General features: G+C 40.1%; 1 protein-coding gene across 1 annotated transcript in view; it reads left to right on the forward strand.

Moving 5' to 3' along the window:
- The window catches only part of ABLIM1 (actin binding LIM protein 1), a 179606-nt gene that overhangs the window by 152984 nt on the left and 9659 nt on the right, over positions 1–16963 (forward strand). The window contains exons 14-19 of the mRNA XM_088528591.1: positions 688–817; positions 3132–3251; positions 9780–9884; positions 12173–12220; positions 14457–14603; positions 16795–16886. Of these exons, the coding sequence (XP_088384717.1) occupies positions 688–817; positions 3132–3251; positions 9780–9884; positions 12173–12220; positions 14457–14603; positions 16795–16886 (642 nt within the window). The remainder of the gene's footprint in view (positions 1–687; positions 818–3131; positions 3252–9779; positions 9885–12172; positions 12221–14456; positions 14604–16794; positions 16887–16963) is intronic.

Here is a 16963-nt window from a genome sequence, read left to right on the forward strand (position 1 = left end):
TGCTTGGGGAGTGGGCACCGCTGCTTGTTTAGCCAGAAGTCACTCCGATTGCTACGTGTAAAAAGGTTACTCTAAAGTCTGTCCTGTGTTTCCACACAGTCCTGTTCCATTCCTTCTGGTTTGCCTTGTTTCGATTTTTACTGGAGCCCAAGTCAGCTGTGTTTCACTCTGTGAGCAGGTGTTGTGTTGTCAGATGCAAGGGGTACCTAATTTGGATACGAAAACCCTTTGCTCATGAGAAGGAAGGTAAATTAAGCTACAGAGCACTCTGTGCAGCAGCTGTTGAATTTTTAAAGGCTCCAAGTTAGCTAGCTGAAGACTAGCTCATGCATCTCTACCATGAGCTACAGGATGGGTGATGAACACAGCATCCCTTAAGGAATCAAATGAATGGGGAAGCCTAGGATAACATAGAAGTTAATAGAAGTTACCCTGAAGGACATGTGCAATTTGGACCTTCCAAGACAGAACCTGATGACAGGAATCTTTTTTTTAAGGAAAGAAACAAACAACAACAACAACAAACCCCACAGTAATACTGAAGTAGGTGGAAAGCTTAAGGGAGGTTTTAGTTTCAGTAGCTTCTCTTGATGTCTTCCCATCCATGAAAGTGAAGTGCTGCTAAAAACTGCATGAAGTGCATTTGCCTGTATTAGTGAATTCTTTTGAAATGCTTCTGTCCTGCAGGGTTATCAGGATGCCCGGGATCGCATGATTCACAGATCTACTAGTCAGGGCTCTATTAATTCTCCAGTGTACAGTCGCCACAGCTACACCCCCACGATGGCGCGGTCCCCCCAGCACTTCCACAGACCTGGTAAGGGCCAACTGCATTAGAAGTTTACATTAAAATGTTGTTACTTTGTTATAGCACTGAATGACACAGAGAAGCAGTTGCTTCTCTTAGTAATGAAAATATAGAATTGAAAAATTGTTGCATATTTTAATGTCCTTTTTTTCTACTTTTTATTTATTCTTTTAATTAAAGCAGCCTTTTGCAGTAGATTAGTGAGTGTGCTTATATCATAAAGAGTGATCTTCTGGGTTTGTTTTTAATTATTTTTTTAAACATTTGTGTGTTTCTGAAAGTAAGCAGCAATTTGTAGTGGTGAATGATGAACTTCATTCTGGCATTTGGGGAAACATCACATCTTGAGAGGAAAAAAAAAATGTCATAGCTTGGCTATACAGAAATAACTAATGTAGCATTCCTCCCTCTTTAAAAACCCTTTTGATGGGCCATCCTTTCAGGAGGTGCTGGATACCTGCCTTTGGAAGCTTGGCACAGCCAGGGCATCTCAAGTTAAGCACCCAAAAACCCAGATATTTGAAATTGCTGGTCATCTTTAAAAACATGGGCTTGTAGTTACCCAGATAGTTTTAGTTATTTATTTTTTAACTAGAATCTTAAGCAATATCTAAGTAATTTTTAAAAAGTATATTTTTCAGTTACTCATGTAGGAGTAGTAAAGTTGCACGTACACTGCAGAAAATGTACAGGGCGTTCAGATTCCCAGTGCCTTCAAAATTACTGGTTGTGTATATGAAAGTAATACATGAACTTGGACTGTTCATCCACATACAAGCTGCCTTAAAAATGTATCTTTCAACATTGTTCACTGACTACTGTTCAAGTTGGATCTTATTTTTTATATAAATTAACCGAATCTTTGTGATCTGTTTTTCAATTAAGTACTACAATCTTGCAGTTCCTTCTTCCTTGGTGATTACAGATGAATGGTTGGGATACCAAAAACCCATGCACAATAGGAGCTGCATTTTTAAAATTAAAGATTTATTGTGGAGCCACCACTGTGGAACTTGAATGCTGCAGCCATTTCCTCACGGGGGTGGCTGAAAGCTGCTAATTGTGTCTGCCAGTGAATGCTTTATTTAATGGACCCAGGGGAGGAGGGACAGAAGCAAATTGTGTCTGATATTTAGTGCTGACAACATGGCTGTGTTTTGAGATGACACGATAGCTCAAACCAAAGGAGACTGACAAAGTGTGAAAAAGCTGCAAACTTCCCTCTCTTGATTCTGGCAGTTCTGCGGGGATTTTTCCATTTATCAGTTGTATCAGGGCTATGAACAAATCCAGGCCTTGTTGCAGACTTCAGTGCTTATGACTTGTACTGTCTCTGTTCAGTCAAGGGCCTTCCTCAGAGGCAGTCTCAGTTTATATAATTCTTGTAATGGACAGATGGGGGTCCAAGCCACAGAATTTGGATCCAGATCTGAAATCTTCCAAAGTTTGCAGCCTGTGGGATATTCTGGGAAGATTTTTGTTCAGGCTTATCACTGTTCAGATGATCTCATCCTTGGCTCACCTGTTTCTGTTTCTCATACAACACAGAAGTAATTCTGCAGAATTCATTGTTGCAAACTTTGCCACCCTGCCTTGGGCTAGTTATTAATGTTACTCTTTAATTTTCCTGTTATTCATGTTGAATAAGAAGACATATATATTTACCATTTTTTTTCTCCTAAGGCCACTTCTCATCATCATAGCATTTCCAAGAGTAATTTCTCTCTGAATAAACCTAGTGGCCCCAGGTAACTCCCTTTGGGCTCCCACTGAGCCCTTGAGAGACAAGCGAACCACTGTGTTGCTGCCGGCAGAAAGTTCTCTAAACAACTTGAGCGTTACAAGTTTTGAAGAAGTTTGCAGCTTTTTCATCCCGTAGTGCCCTAGCAGGTGTTGGCAGCATTTGAGGAAGGTCTTGAAGCGCTGGAAGGCAGCTCAGGTGCCTCTCCACTGCCATGCTGGGTTCTTGGTGGGGCTCTTCTCTAACCAGCCGCGTGCTGAACTGCGTGCGCCTCTGCCTGCGATGTCTGCATGGTGGGAGCAGGCTCCTTCTAGATGAAAAGGTGTAGGGCCATCACTAACCCAATAAATGTTATGCTATAGTAGCAAAGGATTACAAACTTGAGCTTGCTGTAACTGTCTAACACTTATGAACCCTTTGGTACGTCTCTTAACCTTTTTTTTCCTTCCTGCTTTTCAGAATCCTAATTGTTCAATGCTTTTTTTTCCCCCCCTCTTCCTTTGAAGCCTCCTTCCCTGCCTTTCTCTTATTGTTTTTCTTTGTTTTCGTTCCGTCCTGCCCCCCGCTCCCCTGCTGCCGCAGAGCTGCTCTCTCCTGGTGTGCAGCGCTTGTCCCACCTGCGCACTAGCAGCGTCAGCTCCTCTCACCAAGCCTCCCGCCCCAACTCCCCCTTCCGACACCACCTCATGCCCCCTGCCAAAGGTAAGGAGCCAGGCAGCACCCTGCACAGCCGAGAGCTCTTAGCATCCCGCAGAGCTACTAAGGTGCCTCTCCACGAGGGCCTCGTTGGCTGGCCGTGAAGCTGAGCATGCCTCGAAACGCGCCCTTGCGCTCGCAGCTGTTAGTGTAGACATAATGTCCTTTCTCAGAGGAAATATGTCATTTCTAAGGGCCCTAGCTGAAGAGTCGTTAAGTGATTACCTATCAGAGATACACAGGAAAGCGTTTTCATTTGCTGTTTAGAACACAGAGATGCTTAATATAGCTTCTTTCTAAAGCAGTACATGGCAGTCCATGCAACAACTAATGTATCAGATTTAATAAAAATTTCCACATTCTTAAAGCACGAAGTTGAAAATGACCAGAAATATTGCCCAGATGGAATTAAGGTGATTAAAACATACACTTCAAAAATTTATACTGCATAAAGATCAATGACAACAAGAAAACTCATCATTATTAATTGTACTGGCAATAATTAGTGCCCCACAAAATGTAATTGGTAGGCCTCTCCTCAACTCATGAGAAATCAGCACACTCTGCTGAAGACAGTAGAGTTGCATGATTTATACTCACTGAGGATTTCATCTTTTCTGTTTCTGTTTTTGTTTTTTTTTCTTAATCTTATTTTTCATGGTTTGGTTTTTGGTGGAGGTTTATTGTTTTCATGCTGCGATCCTTCCGAGAGCTCCTTCAGCTCATTAAGCTTTTAGTTCTGTTTCATGCTTTCCGTGAAAGTGAATAGAAGCCTTTGCTTCTATTGGAGCACTCTCTGGCTTTGCCTTCTCTCCCGCTGGGGGAGAAGGTCGTAGTTTATACCACCTACAAGAGCTCAAAAAGAAGCAGTTGAGTAAACTGAGCCTAGTTTCTGTTCTGGAACCATCAATTAATGCAGACAGCACTGGACATTAAAAACAATTGCAAAGAGTCCATGTCATGGACTTTCAAGAAATGCTGATGGATTTCAACATTTTGTCTCTTCAAACACTCAGATCACCATTACTGATTTTAGTCTTGTATTTTACGTGATTATTTTCAATAATATGCACTTTTAACTTTCCTGTTATATCACTTTGAACTTAAAATGAATGGGACCCTTAAAAATAGATACAGTGCTCATTTCAGCATGCAGTTAATCCATAAACTTTGCAATTCAGTGCTTCTTTGCTGTAAATTTAAATTGATGCTCACCTTCTTTCAAGTGGCATTCTCATCCCTCTTCTGTTGAGAAAATAGCTTCTTCAACAGATGTATGAGTAAAGCTCTTTGAAATCCACGCATATTATTTCAGATTTCAGAAGAGCACCTGTTGAGAAGATTAGGTTTGTGGCTCAGTTATCAATACAAGTGGCCAAATAGGATTACAGACACTCTAGTGAAAAGGGTGGGTTTGTATCTTTTCAGGTAGATGCACATAAAACATTGTAAGAATCCACTTTCTGAAAATTTTACATAAAGGTCTTAGGCCTGGACAGAATTCTTTGGTATAGTTTCTGCTGTTGTCAAGGCAGGAGCCTTCTCTTTAAAGTATGCATGTTTAACCTGCTCTCAGTAGGTATTAGTCCTTGTGTCTGAAGCTTGAGGGTTAAGTGCTTCCTACTGTCTTAAAACCTGTAACACCCCACACAGGGCAGCATGTTTGAGTGGAAGGGTTGGTAGTTGGACTAGTGCATTTTGAACTAGACAGTTGTATAAATCCTCTCGTTGTTGCAAAGGCAGTATAGCTAGAATAAATTATCCAACACACAAATGATGTTTGTTTTAGATGACACATGTAAAGCGATCTCTGCACACAGGTTATTATTGTCTTAGGTCAAAATGGCCTGAGGTCCTGTGTTATTTGTCCATCATGTAAATGTGGGGGCTCGCAAAACCCAAATGTAAGACAAAGACTCATACTGTTCTGAAGCTCTGCCTTGGCCTGTAAAAAAGGAGATTATGATAGAAGATAATTCTTAATCAAATGTAGTCTAAAAGCACACGTAGTTTGTGTAGGCGTTTATGCACCACCAGTGCACATGCAGTTAAAGAAAGACGTTATAGGGAGAGATTATATAAAAGAGGTTAAATAAACCCTAGCATGTAAGTATATATGTTTGCATAGGAGGAAACAATATAACTTGCCCAGTGTATGATTTCAGGGTTTTGTTTGGTGGTTTTTGACATTCAGGTAGTGTTGGGTGAAGTTCAGTTGCACTGTGTCATATCTGCCCTTTACTATTCTGTGTTTGTAAGTGGATACTCTCTTATACACTGATGGGGTCGACCTGAGTATCCCACACAGCTCTTCGGTGTTCTCCATGTGTATCATGTGTTTTTTTAATCTATGCAGCAGAGAGGATTGCATCTAAGGACTCCTTGACATTATTATCCATAAGGAGATGCCTTGAGTATTCTTGGTGTTCTTTTTTCTAAGTTTAAAGAACTGCCTTTACCCTTAGAAGTGGTGTTTCTATGCCTTCTGGGGAATTAGACCCTTGTGAATGCCTGATGAGGACTGTAGCCCTGTCTGGAGTTAATTGGATGTGATACATTCGTGCTGAATCAAAGAAAAGGCATCGTGTGATTTCCTTTGTACTTGGTCATCCTCTTTCAGTCACTTGTGCCTTTGGCAAGGGCGTGAACTGTGTGTAAGTTTTTAAGGTAAGGATTTCAGAAAGTCATATTTTTTTTCTTTAGGACTCAGAATGAGGATCATGCCATAACTGCCTCAGTAGAGGCATGTGATTTCCAAACAGCATGATGATAATGAAAGCAGTGTATGACATATTGCCTCAGTGTATATTATTTTATAACATCAAGCCAGAAAAGTTGATATTTGAGCAAGTTTCAGTGTGTTTACCTAAAGCTCAGTTAAATTATCATAATAATCAAGCCTTGTAGAGAAGGCCAAACTCAAAGACCACCTCTGAGGAGGAAGGGGGCTAAATATTATTAAGAAATGAAATTTCATTCATGTAACATATATGTGTAACTCACTAAAGGGGGTGCAGTATCCATCAACTTAGACTTAGATTGAATTTGGCCCACTGAATTTGAGCTTGTCTCGATTATGTACTGTCTCTAATATGAAAGGGTGAAAACAAGTCTGTGAATGAAAGAAATTCTGACCCTAATGAACTCAGAGACAAAGCTCTCATTTAAAGCCAGAATTTCATGTCACGTGCTTACATTTTTTCAGAGGCATTCAAAAATATTGAAAAGACCCCATAAGATTTCTGAGTAAAAAGAGCTCTGAGTTAAGAGGCATTTCTCTGCTCACAGACATTTCCATAATGAATGTGCCCACTTTCAAAGTGAATTTGAGCTTGGTTTTCACAGATTCCTGTTTTGCTTGCATATTTTTCCCTCAGGCAGGTCTCGGAAATCCAGTGCTCTGTGTGTGTGATAACTAATTCCAGGGTTTTGCAGATGCAGCTGAGGACTCTGCTCTGGAAAACAGCCACACTTCGGCTGTTTTAGGGCTTTTTGTTCTGTGCAGAAAATATGGGCTGTGGATCTGGGCAAGTTGATGAATGGCGACTTGATAAAACCTAAAGGGGCCTTAGGCTTTCCAAGTGCTGCTGAGCTCGCTTCTCTCTGTTGATTTAGAAGTGGAGCGACTAAGGCACAAGTTGACAGCAGGCTCAGTTTTGGTTGTATACTGTGTTTTTGGCCTGACTGTAAATTGAGCTTGTGAATCACAAGTTGGTCCAGTGATGACTTCAGAAAGCAATAAGAACCAAAATAGAGCATATATCTGGTTTAGGTCAATTTCGATCTATATCCACTATTTAGTGGAGCCGTCCTTCATAAGGACCTTCAGTAGAAGTGGTAGAAAATGGGAAGTTTGTCACAAATTTCCTTCACTTTTTAAATTTTAGTGTCATGCAGCTGACAGCTGCTCCCCGAGGGAAGGGAGCCAGCAGCCAGATGGGATAGCATGGCTGGCAGGGCAGGAATCTCGCCAACTAGAGCCCAGTCCCACAGCCTGAGCGAGCTGACCAGGCCCAGGGATGGCTGCCAGGTTCACCCAGGAGTCCCCCTCCCCAGACACATCTGTGGTGAAAAGGCAGGCTCCAAGTTAAGCTGGAAAGACATTGGCAAGTCAGGGTTAGGACCAGATCTGGTGATGCTGACCCAGGCCAGCGATGGTCACTCACATCCATGTCAATGAAGCAGGTCAAGCCAGGAAGTCAGGCCGCACATGGGGGTCTGCATAGACAAGGCTGGTAGCCAGGCAGAGGCTGTGAGACAGCCAGAGCTGCGCAGGGCCCAGCAATAGCACCCTGGGTTAAAAGCAGCTCCCAGGGGAAAGGGGACAGGGTGGCCTTGTTGAGGCCCCTCGCTTAGCTTGGAGCTAAAGCAGCAGAAGTGGCAGGGGGGGTGCTCTCAGGACCCTTGCATTGCATTTGATTCCAGATTGGTTCCCTACTAGGGTCCCTCATCCTGGAGAAGAAAAGGATCAAATCTAAAGTTAGTTTGGACACTTGCTTAGACAGTACTTTGCCTGTGTCAAGCCTAAAAATGCAGATGGTGTCATCTGTGAGACCCAGTGTATAGGGCAGAAAATACTGCTGTCATTTCAGTAACAGCTGTCATTGCACACACCTTTTCCATTCTTATAACAGCAGCAGTAGTTAACCAAAATGTTTAGGGCTCTTCAGCTTTCTGGCCTAGCAGCTTCTCCTGTTTTCAGTTGTACCAGCCCCATATGATCTGAGATCCATCTGAGTTCAATTTCCCTGGGCTTCCGAGAGACCCTGAACTGTCCCTTTTGGCTTTACCGCTGTGCTCAGGTGAGGGACTCACAACTGCTAGCCTTCTTCTGGACCTTTAGACACAGTCTACAGTCCAGCAAATGCCAGTCAAACCTGTGTTACTTATTAGAGATCACTTTAGACTAAAGGCAGTGCCAGTTTCCAACAAAATCAAAAAAAAATTCTAAGCAAACTCTAGAATGATGTTCCTAATATGCTCATAAAAACTGCTGTAACTGAAATCTTAAAATTGTTCAAGATAAAGCTGTACAGCCGCTCTTAGCAAAGTTGAGACTTACTTATTTTTTTAACTGAAAAATGGATATTTGGATGAATTGAAACCTTATAGCAGTTCCTCACAGATTTTATAGATTTGTTTCCGTAAAATAAATACAAAAAGAAAAAAAAAAGATTTAGAAAGATATTTGGTATTTTAGAAAGAAAACATTTTAGTTTTCTGGTAAAACTTCATCTGGTAAAAGAGGAAGAGTGTGCAGAGTATTTTCTCCCCCCTGACTCACCAAGAGTATACAAATAAGCAGAGTGCCAAATCAGGGGTTTGAGACCCTCTATTGGGACGCAGGAAATCTGCAGCTGAAAGAATTGCAGCTTCAGATCCTTTTCTGTTGTGTTTTACAGCCCTCTTGTACTTGTCTCCTACTTTTTTTTCTTGCTTTGTTAATAAGTTCTGCTAAATATCTGCAAAATTAGAGGGATTGATGCTCCCCTTCATCCCTTCATCTTTGTGGTCACTTACACCCATGCAAAATGAGAATTTAGGTAGACGACTTCTGCCTGTGACAGTTTGCACTAGTTTGAAGAACGGCGCAAAGTAAAAGATAACGTCATTTCTTTATGGTATATATATGGTCCCGTATTTTACAATATGACTTTTGAGTCTTGATGCTTGTGATCAACCAGTATGGTTGTGTAAGAGCCCTCTGGCCCTGGCAGCCAGAGGATCTTTCAAGGCTGTTGGATTAGTATGGCTGGATAGTAGGATGCAAAGAAATAGTTCTGATAAGATAAGAATAATCTTATAAATAGATTTTTTTTAGACGTTAGATCTACGTTTTCTGAATCGAGCAAACAGAGCAAAATTTGGCATTGAGGGATTTGTGGTGGCACCAATGATTTTGGTGCTGCAATCAGGTGAGCTTCATTTCTTTACAAATTATTTTGCTGTGAAATATCTAAAATTTACTATCAAAGATCTAAACCAATGAAAGAGTGTGTAGGGAACAGTTATGCCTTGTGATATGGGCCAAGTGACCTAACTGCTATTTTCCATCTCTAGCTTCTGTGATCTTTTGGTTTAGGGTACTGTAGTAGCTGCCAACATCTGCTTCTACCTGCTTGGAAGTTGGTTTTGTTTTGAGTTTGCATATGAATTACTATGCTCCATGCCTGTGCCTTTTACCTCCAAATGTCAGTCTCCACACTAAATCCATGCCGAGTAACCTTCCATTCCTCTCTTCCACCCTGCCCATCTAACCCCAGCTGCATGCGTCAGAATGAGCGGGAGCCGCTAAGACTCGACTCCAGTCTAAACACGAAGCTTTGTCTCTGCAGGAATGTCAGAAAGCAAAGTCAGCAGGGCGACCAGATCTTGTTATTGCTTGCACTTATGTTTTTGGTTCAAGCTTCTTTCCTCCCTGGAGGTTTTGATTCCACTGATTTTTGGTTGGGTTTGATTGGGCTTGCTTTTTTCTTTTTCTTTTTTTATTGCTCTCCCTCTTCTCATTTTGTTTTCTCCATTCTTTCATTGGAGGCAATGAGCCGTCCAGCGGTCGGAACTCCCCTGTCCCCTATCGGCCAGACAGCCGCCCTCTCACTCCAACTTACGCTCAGGCCCCTAAACATTTCCATGTTCCAGGTAGGAGCTGGCACTGTCTGTGTCTCGGTGTCCTGTCACGGTGTAGAATGTAGACTATGTAACTTCTGTCTTGTCTCCATGTTTCACGCTGTTTGCCGCGGGGTGCACACACAATGCTGGGAACTGCCTGCTCCTGAGCTTGCTGAGAGGAGGATTGTGTTACGTTTTGGGGATGCATTGTAGTTTTTACCTTACTCTGTCAATTGAGTGTTTAACTCTTAGAATATCGTGTTAATAGGGTCTATTAACAGACTGTGAGCTGGATGGGAATTAGGCAGACATTCTTGTCCCAGTTGCACCAGTGTAACTGTGCTACCTTTGGAGGAATTGGTTTTGAAAGTGGCATGCAGGAGAAATCTCCCTGGTGAGCAGTTACACAGACAGTTCAGTGCCTGTCCTGTCATGGCCTGCTTCAGTTTTGAAGCAAACAGTTCTAGGTTAGTGTTGTTTAACTGAGTGCGGACTTTCCTGTACTTGCTTTGTACATTGGCTCGATGTCCCTAGAGAGACCAGCAGATCTGCAAGGATATACGTGAATCTGGATGTTCTCTCTACGAAGGGCAATCTGTTCTGAAGTCAGCTGCACAACTTCTCCGGTCTGTGAGATCCCCATTTTGTCTTTCATTTTGATGGGAAGAGGGGTAGGTATCCCTCAGGCTGTGGACGTGCATCTTCTGTCTGCATCGGTGCTGGCCGAAAGCTTTAGTATATCTCGTTATTGCCCAAGCCACCTTCAGTCAGCACCCTTCACCTGCCAGAGGTTACTCCTCCTCCTCCTCCTTCCCTCAAATCTTTCAGATGAACGGTTGGTGTGAACTCTCCCTTTACATCAGTATGAGCTGGCTTGGCTAAGGCAGGTTACTCCAACTGCCTATGCTAACATGGCTCACGTTGGCTGCGTAAATTCAGATGCCCTTGCACAAATAGCTCTGTTGAGCACAAACCCCGTTTTGGTGGGAATTGAGATCCTTGAGATTGGTTGGTGGGACAGGAGTCCTCTTCAGCTGGCACCATGCAGCCGCAGAAGGAGCCATGTTCCAGCTTTCTGGCTTGGGCATGCACAAAAATACTGCTACCTTTGTAGTGTTCACACCTATTTGCTATTCAGGAAGGCACAATAGATCAGTAATGAGAAGGAAATACTGCGGTGTCTTTGTGTGCAATGAATTTGCCTATTGAGTCAGGGATACAAGATTCTGTGGAGTAAGATTTGCCTCTATTTCCATAGATTTTTAGGTTTACTTTTTCTTAAAGTCAAAGGTGAAGTTGTCTCCTATAGTATTTGGATCTGAGATATATACCATGCATTTATTTTTTTTATTATTTTTTTGCTACTATAATTTACAAAAATATTTAGGAGTGTGAAGTAGCAAAATTGATTTCTGACATACATTTTCCAATTTCTGGAAACATGACTTAAAATAGGATTTTGAGTTTGATTTTACACTGCAGTACCAGTTTTGGATTAACTGCTGTTATTCTTAGCTGTACAAAATATGTGAATTGTTGTGAGTTGTATTTTAGATCAGCTTCCTCTCGGACATCATTGTTTTGGAAAATACTAGATCTTTTAGGCATGAAATAGATTTACTGTGCTGGAGTTCTGGGAAGTGTTTTTATTCTAATTTACATTAATAGTGGGCAAGTATCTAAATGAAAAATATTATAAAGAAAAGATTTGCCCTAGTGGTTTGGGAATTAGCATTATATCAGTTAACATTAGGTAGAGCATCCCTTTGACTTGGCGAAGTCTACCTGCTATTGACTGTTTGAAATAGTGTATTAGACACTTCATTTATTCTCTGGGTTTTAAAGTGAATTCTAGGCTCTTTGCATTCTCCTCAACTCAGTGCAACCAGCCAGCTGGAAAGGAAATTGAGCTCTTACAAATGAAGCACAATTTCCTCTCTGAAATTATTTGGGGTAGTTTTCCCCAAATTGCTTGTATCTTCAACATTGAAATGTCTTGTTTGTTTGCATTTCCACTCTTTTATCCAAGTAACAGTCTTCTGAAAATTTAAAATAGATTGTTCATGACTTAGATGCATCCACATGTTACAGCATAATCTCTGAAGGGCTTCATGTCACATCTTTGACTGTTTCACCTGTTCTTACATTATCTTTTCATAAAAGAAACTGGTTCTGTGTAAAACTAGGATTAGTTTTCTGGCTTTTCCTTGTGCTACATCTTTGATTTGGTCTGTCTATTGTTTCAGTGTTGGAGTTATCTCTTTCTATAGCTGAAGTAGTTCCCATATTCACATTTTTCTTACCACTTAATTTCACAGATCAAGGCATCAACATTTACAGAAAACCACCAATCTACAAACAGCACGGTAAATGATCTGTTTATATTTCCAAGTCAGAGTGTCAACTAAACTAAGTTATACAAATCAGTGAAAAACACTCCAAATTTAATGTATGAGTATTAAAAATGAGAAATCTGAACTTTAAACAAGTTTTATTGCAATTTCTGCTGAGTGATTGTGTTTTAAAGCCTGTTGTTTGATTTGTGTAATACAGTTTAAACATTGGCTGTGTTAATGTTAATAGCAAAATTGCCACTAACTGGGATTTTACTCTCTCTTTAGCATTGCAATGCCTTTCTGTATTTCACTTCTTTAAGTTTATATTTTCGAAGTACAGGTATTCATCGTGGTAAAATGGATTAGCAACAGCCCATTCTCTGACAGGAACTTCTTGGAAAATCTTTATTTTAGACAAAAAATAAATGTACAATTCTTTATCTCATCAGCAAAGGTGGACATGTTATCATCAGACTGGAATATCAAATGTTTCTGTGCTTTAACTAAGAATCTTCAGTTTACTGAAGATAATAGAGGTTGCTTCCTGCTGGCAGGGCTAATTTGCCTGTCAAGCCCTTTAAACCAGCTCAGGTAGAGTACACTGTTTTCCTGGTGTTTAGCTTAGAGCTGAAAAATAGTGTCTCTTCTCCAGAAAGTTCAGAGCAGTCGTCGTTTTAGCAAGCCTGAAATAACCAAGCCCTAGCAGTCTTTCATACTGCTGAACAAGTATTATAAGGCCAATATAAATGGCCTTATATTCTGTCTTCCATTCTCTCTTCAAATGGGAGAAGATTTGTGTGCAGTCTGCTAAAAAACAGATGCATCTGCTCTCTAAATATTTTGAGACTCTTTTTTCCAGTGAAAATTATTTATGTTTAAGTAGTGACTGAGTGGTACTGTGCGTTTTAGATGAACCACTGGCCAAAAGTCTATGGATAGAAATGATTAAGAAATACAGGGAAATAAATCCTCTCCGTAGATGGGAGTGAGCATCCAAAGAACACTGTTGTGCTTTTACATCTTTTTTTGTTTTGTTTTGTTTTCCTTTTTCCTTTTTAAGTTTTGAAACTGTATGCCCATTGTAGAAAGTCTTAACATTATTTGTGTTTATTTTTATGGTTTTAATGTATCTCCTCACATCCCATTAACATGTGAATGTTTAACCACTGACATCACCAATTTTAATATGTAAGTACTGTTTGAAGTCATGCTTTTTAAACTCTGATTAGTTTCTTACATGCTTTTAATTATAGAGTTTCCCAATCTTAAAATTCCCAGAATTCCCAATGACATCTAATACTGGTCCTTTTATACTACCTTGAATAGATTTACATGTTAAAAAGGAATCTTTTATTGAGAACTAGCTCCTTTTGCTTCTGTGTTCTGCATTACTGCCTTAATGGATTTTTTTTATTAAAAATAAATAAAAAGGAAAAAAAATATATCCTTGTATTACTTAAGGTAGCTTGGACAAGTAGTTTACAGATAGAAGTTAATTAAGACAATTTTTGTTACAAACTGAATTCATTTGGATTTTTTTTGTATGTCAAGAAGTGAAAGCCAGAGTGCACACACATGGTTTTAAGAGATGGTGGCTCTAGAGCCTTAAATATGTGGCACACTGTTGAGCCGTTTTATTGGTGAGGCTCATTTCGCTGGAAATGCCTTTCCTTGCTGAGGTGATCTGAAAGGAGTTTGGTATTTACTAATAAATTCACATCTACTTTTATTACTGCATGTTAATTACAAAATGTGCAAGTAGAAACATTGCAGTGGTTAAATAAATGTAGCTATTTGCTTCAGGCTTACTTTTTTGTTTTTGTTTTACAGCTTTTCACAGAAGCACAGGAAATAGTTAGCGTTAGTGAAGTTAGTGCTCTCCCTCTGAACTCCTGCTTCCTTGTCCTGGAGGGAGGACAAACCAGCACATCAGAGCACTTTATTAATAGTCAAATGTCTTCAAAAGATATTGGCACACATAGTTAGCTTGAAATTTCTCACTCTTGCTTAATCATTCTAACGATGTAAAACCCTAGTAAAATTTGAGCTTACTTTGAGGGTTGGGGTGAGGGAAGGGAGGAAGGTTTAATCACAAGATATTAGCAGGAGGAAGGTATTTCTTTGCTTCAAATTGCTGTTAAAAAGGCAAAACATGTTTGCTTTTGAAAATGGACCTCTTGTAAAGCATATTTTTTTGCCAATAATAAGGAAAACCTTAACATTGATACCGATTATTACATAGCTAAGTTCCCTGATTGCCATCTAGATGCAGCTGCTTTGGCAGCACAGAGCAAGTCTTCTGAGGATATCATCAAGTCCTCCAAGTTTCCAGCAGCCCATGCACCTGCACCCAACGAGATACCAAAGATTGAGACGGACCACTGGCCAGGTCCTCCCTCCCTTGCAGCCATAGGTATGCAAAAGAAACATGGTACAAGTGATGCGGACTGAAAGGTACTGGTAACCAAAGTAGATTAATACTGAATCTGTAAGATCCATCAGCCAGGACGGTGTCCACCCACAACTTCACCATGAAGTTTAGTCCTTATGGTGAAATGCCTGGGTGTCCGTATATTTGTCTGTAATTGTGGAACAGGGCTAAGTAAAAGACTTTTTGCCAAAGTGCATTAGAATTGTTCACACAGATACTAACCTGCAGACAAATTGTATGAGCTCCCATGAAGTAGTTTACAAAGAGTATGACGCGTAATGCAAGCCTGACTTCTTTCAGTTATTGTTTATATAGTACTTTAGTCCTGAACTAATATTAAATATTCAGTTAGAAATGGCATTACTTCTGGCCATGGATATATCTGTGGCAAGGAGCAATGACTGCAGCGAACCAGTTAATAGGATAAAAAAGTCATGTTTTTTCAGAATCACTGTTTCTGCATACTATATTTTTTTTCTGTGTTGTTGCACTGTGTATATCCTATTTTGTTTCTTTAAATCACATACACAATCATTTCTTAACTTTTTTTTTTGGTACTTTATTTGTCTTCTCTGTTGATTTTGTTGACCCCAAGTAAAATATAGGATAAACTGTCTGCCCTGGGTCATTCACAAAATCACCGCAGAAACACTGGAAGTTTTGCCTGTTTCAAATTTCTGTGTAGGAGTTTATGGCTTTCCTTGCATCGGGTTTTTCATGGAGGGGCTGGAAGAGGAGGCCCAAGGTGACAGACCTCAGTAGTTTGTGTTGACATGACCAAAGGCTGTCAACGGTGGGGACTTCCAGGATTCTAGAAATTGTCATTTATGTAGCTTTGGAACCTCAGAAATCTTACAGTCATTTTGATAACATACAGATATTTAAAAGCAACAGTGTCTGTGGTAGCTGCAGCATTGTTGTGTTGTTGAGGTGGAGGCTTCGTTAAAACATTGGTTGTCAGCACAGCCTCTAGGCAATGGATGGCAACTTTGGATTAATTCCAGTAAAAGTTCTTTGAAAATTGGCTCTCAGGTGATTTTTTTACACCTGAGAAACTAAACTGCACTGTTTGGAAACTGTACAGGTAAAAATGTTTTTCTGGCCATTCTGCATTGGGAAACAAAAAGACACTGTACAAGATGAATCACTAAAATGCAAACCTTCAAGCCCTAGGTTTTTAGGTTGGTTATCCAGTTGAGTCTGATACTTCACACACAGAGCTAAGCTGAGCTCAGCTATCAAAAAGGAGTATTCCTGCTGTTGTACAGAAAAGTTTTGCAAAAACCTGAGACACCAAACAAAATAATATGTAATATAATTACAGAGATCTAGTTTCTCTGTACCTTTTTATCTTTCCTTGTATTAGCAAACCTTCTGATAATTTAGTGGCAAATTTTAGTGTTCAACAAAAGTTTGTTTTGTAGCTACCTTAGGGTATACCCTCTGAAGAAGGAATGTGTGTAGTGTCTAATGGCCTTCAGCAATAGCATGGTCTATGTGTTCGTTGAAATGTCCTGGTGTCTTAGACCATTTCTCATAAATGTTCAAGAAAATAAAAATTAATAAAAAGTGAGAAACTAAAATTTAGAACACTTGTTCAAAAGTAAAGTGGTCTTAATTCATTTTAGCTTTATCCAAAAGACAAATTAGTTTGCTCCATTTTAGACTAGAAATAAGGCCATATTCATTTAAAATAGGGGCATTTAGGGAAGTAAGGTCATTTTGTTTTCCACTTAAAATGTTAATTCAGATTTGCTTTTCTGGGACTGGATGAAAGTATAAATGTAAGTCAGACCTTATTTTTTTCAACCATTGGTACATGCATCAATGCCCTTAAACACGGTATGTGGCTGGTTAACCAAACTCCTTTTCTCTATTAAGCTGATGGGTAGCTTTTGTATCTCAGACTTTTGCTTGGCTGGGGACCAATGTACAGCTTAACTTTTTGTTAGTATTAGTAGAAGCCCAACAATAGTAAGGCAAAGTATGGGTGACCTCTTTTAGGGGTGAGTTTTGAAAAAGGCTTTTGAGTCTGCAAGAAAATAACTGCTTGCTTTATTCAGTAAAGCAAACTGACCAGTACCTTGAACTAGTACTGAAGTTTTCAAGAACTGATATACAGTGGTAGAACTGATGTAAAAACTCTTTGCATATTGTGGTTTTATGGAAGCAGGAGCTGACATGAGGCGGAGATCAAGTGGAAGAGAGGAAGAAGATGAAGAACTACAGAGGCGCCGGCAGCTGCAGGAGGAACAGCTTATGAAGGTCATTATTAGCTCACTGTGCTACTGTTTACGAACACCAGCCAAAAAGGGCCCTTTTTTCCCATAAGCAATTTATAT

The sequence above is a fragment of the Tinamus guttatus genome, unplaced genomic scaffold (genome assembly GCF_059628265.1).
Source record: "Tinamus guttatus ecotype Peru unplaced genomic scaffold, ASM5962826v1 Tinamus_guttatus_pri_ptg000314l, whole genome shotgun sequence".
NCBI lineage: Eukaryota > Metazoa > Chordata > Aves > Tinamiformes > Tinamidae > Tinamus > Tinamus guttatus.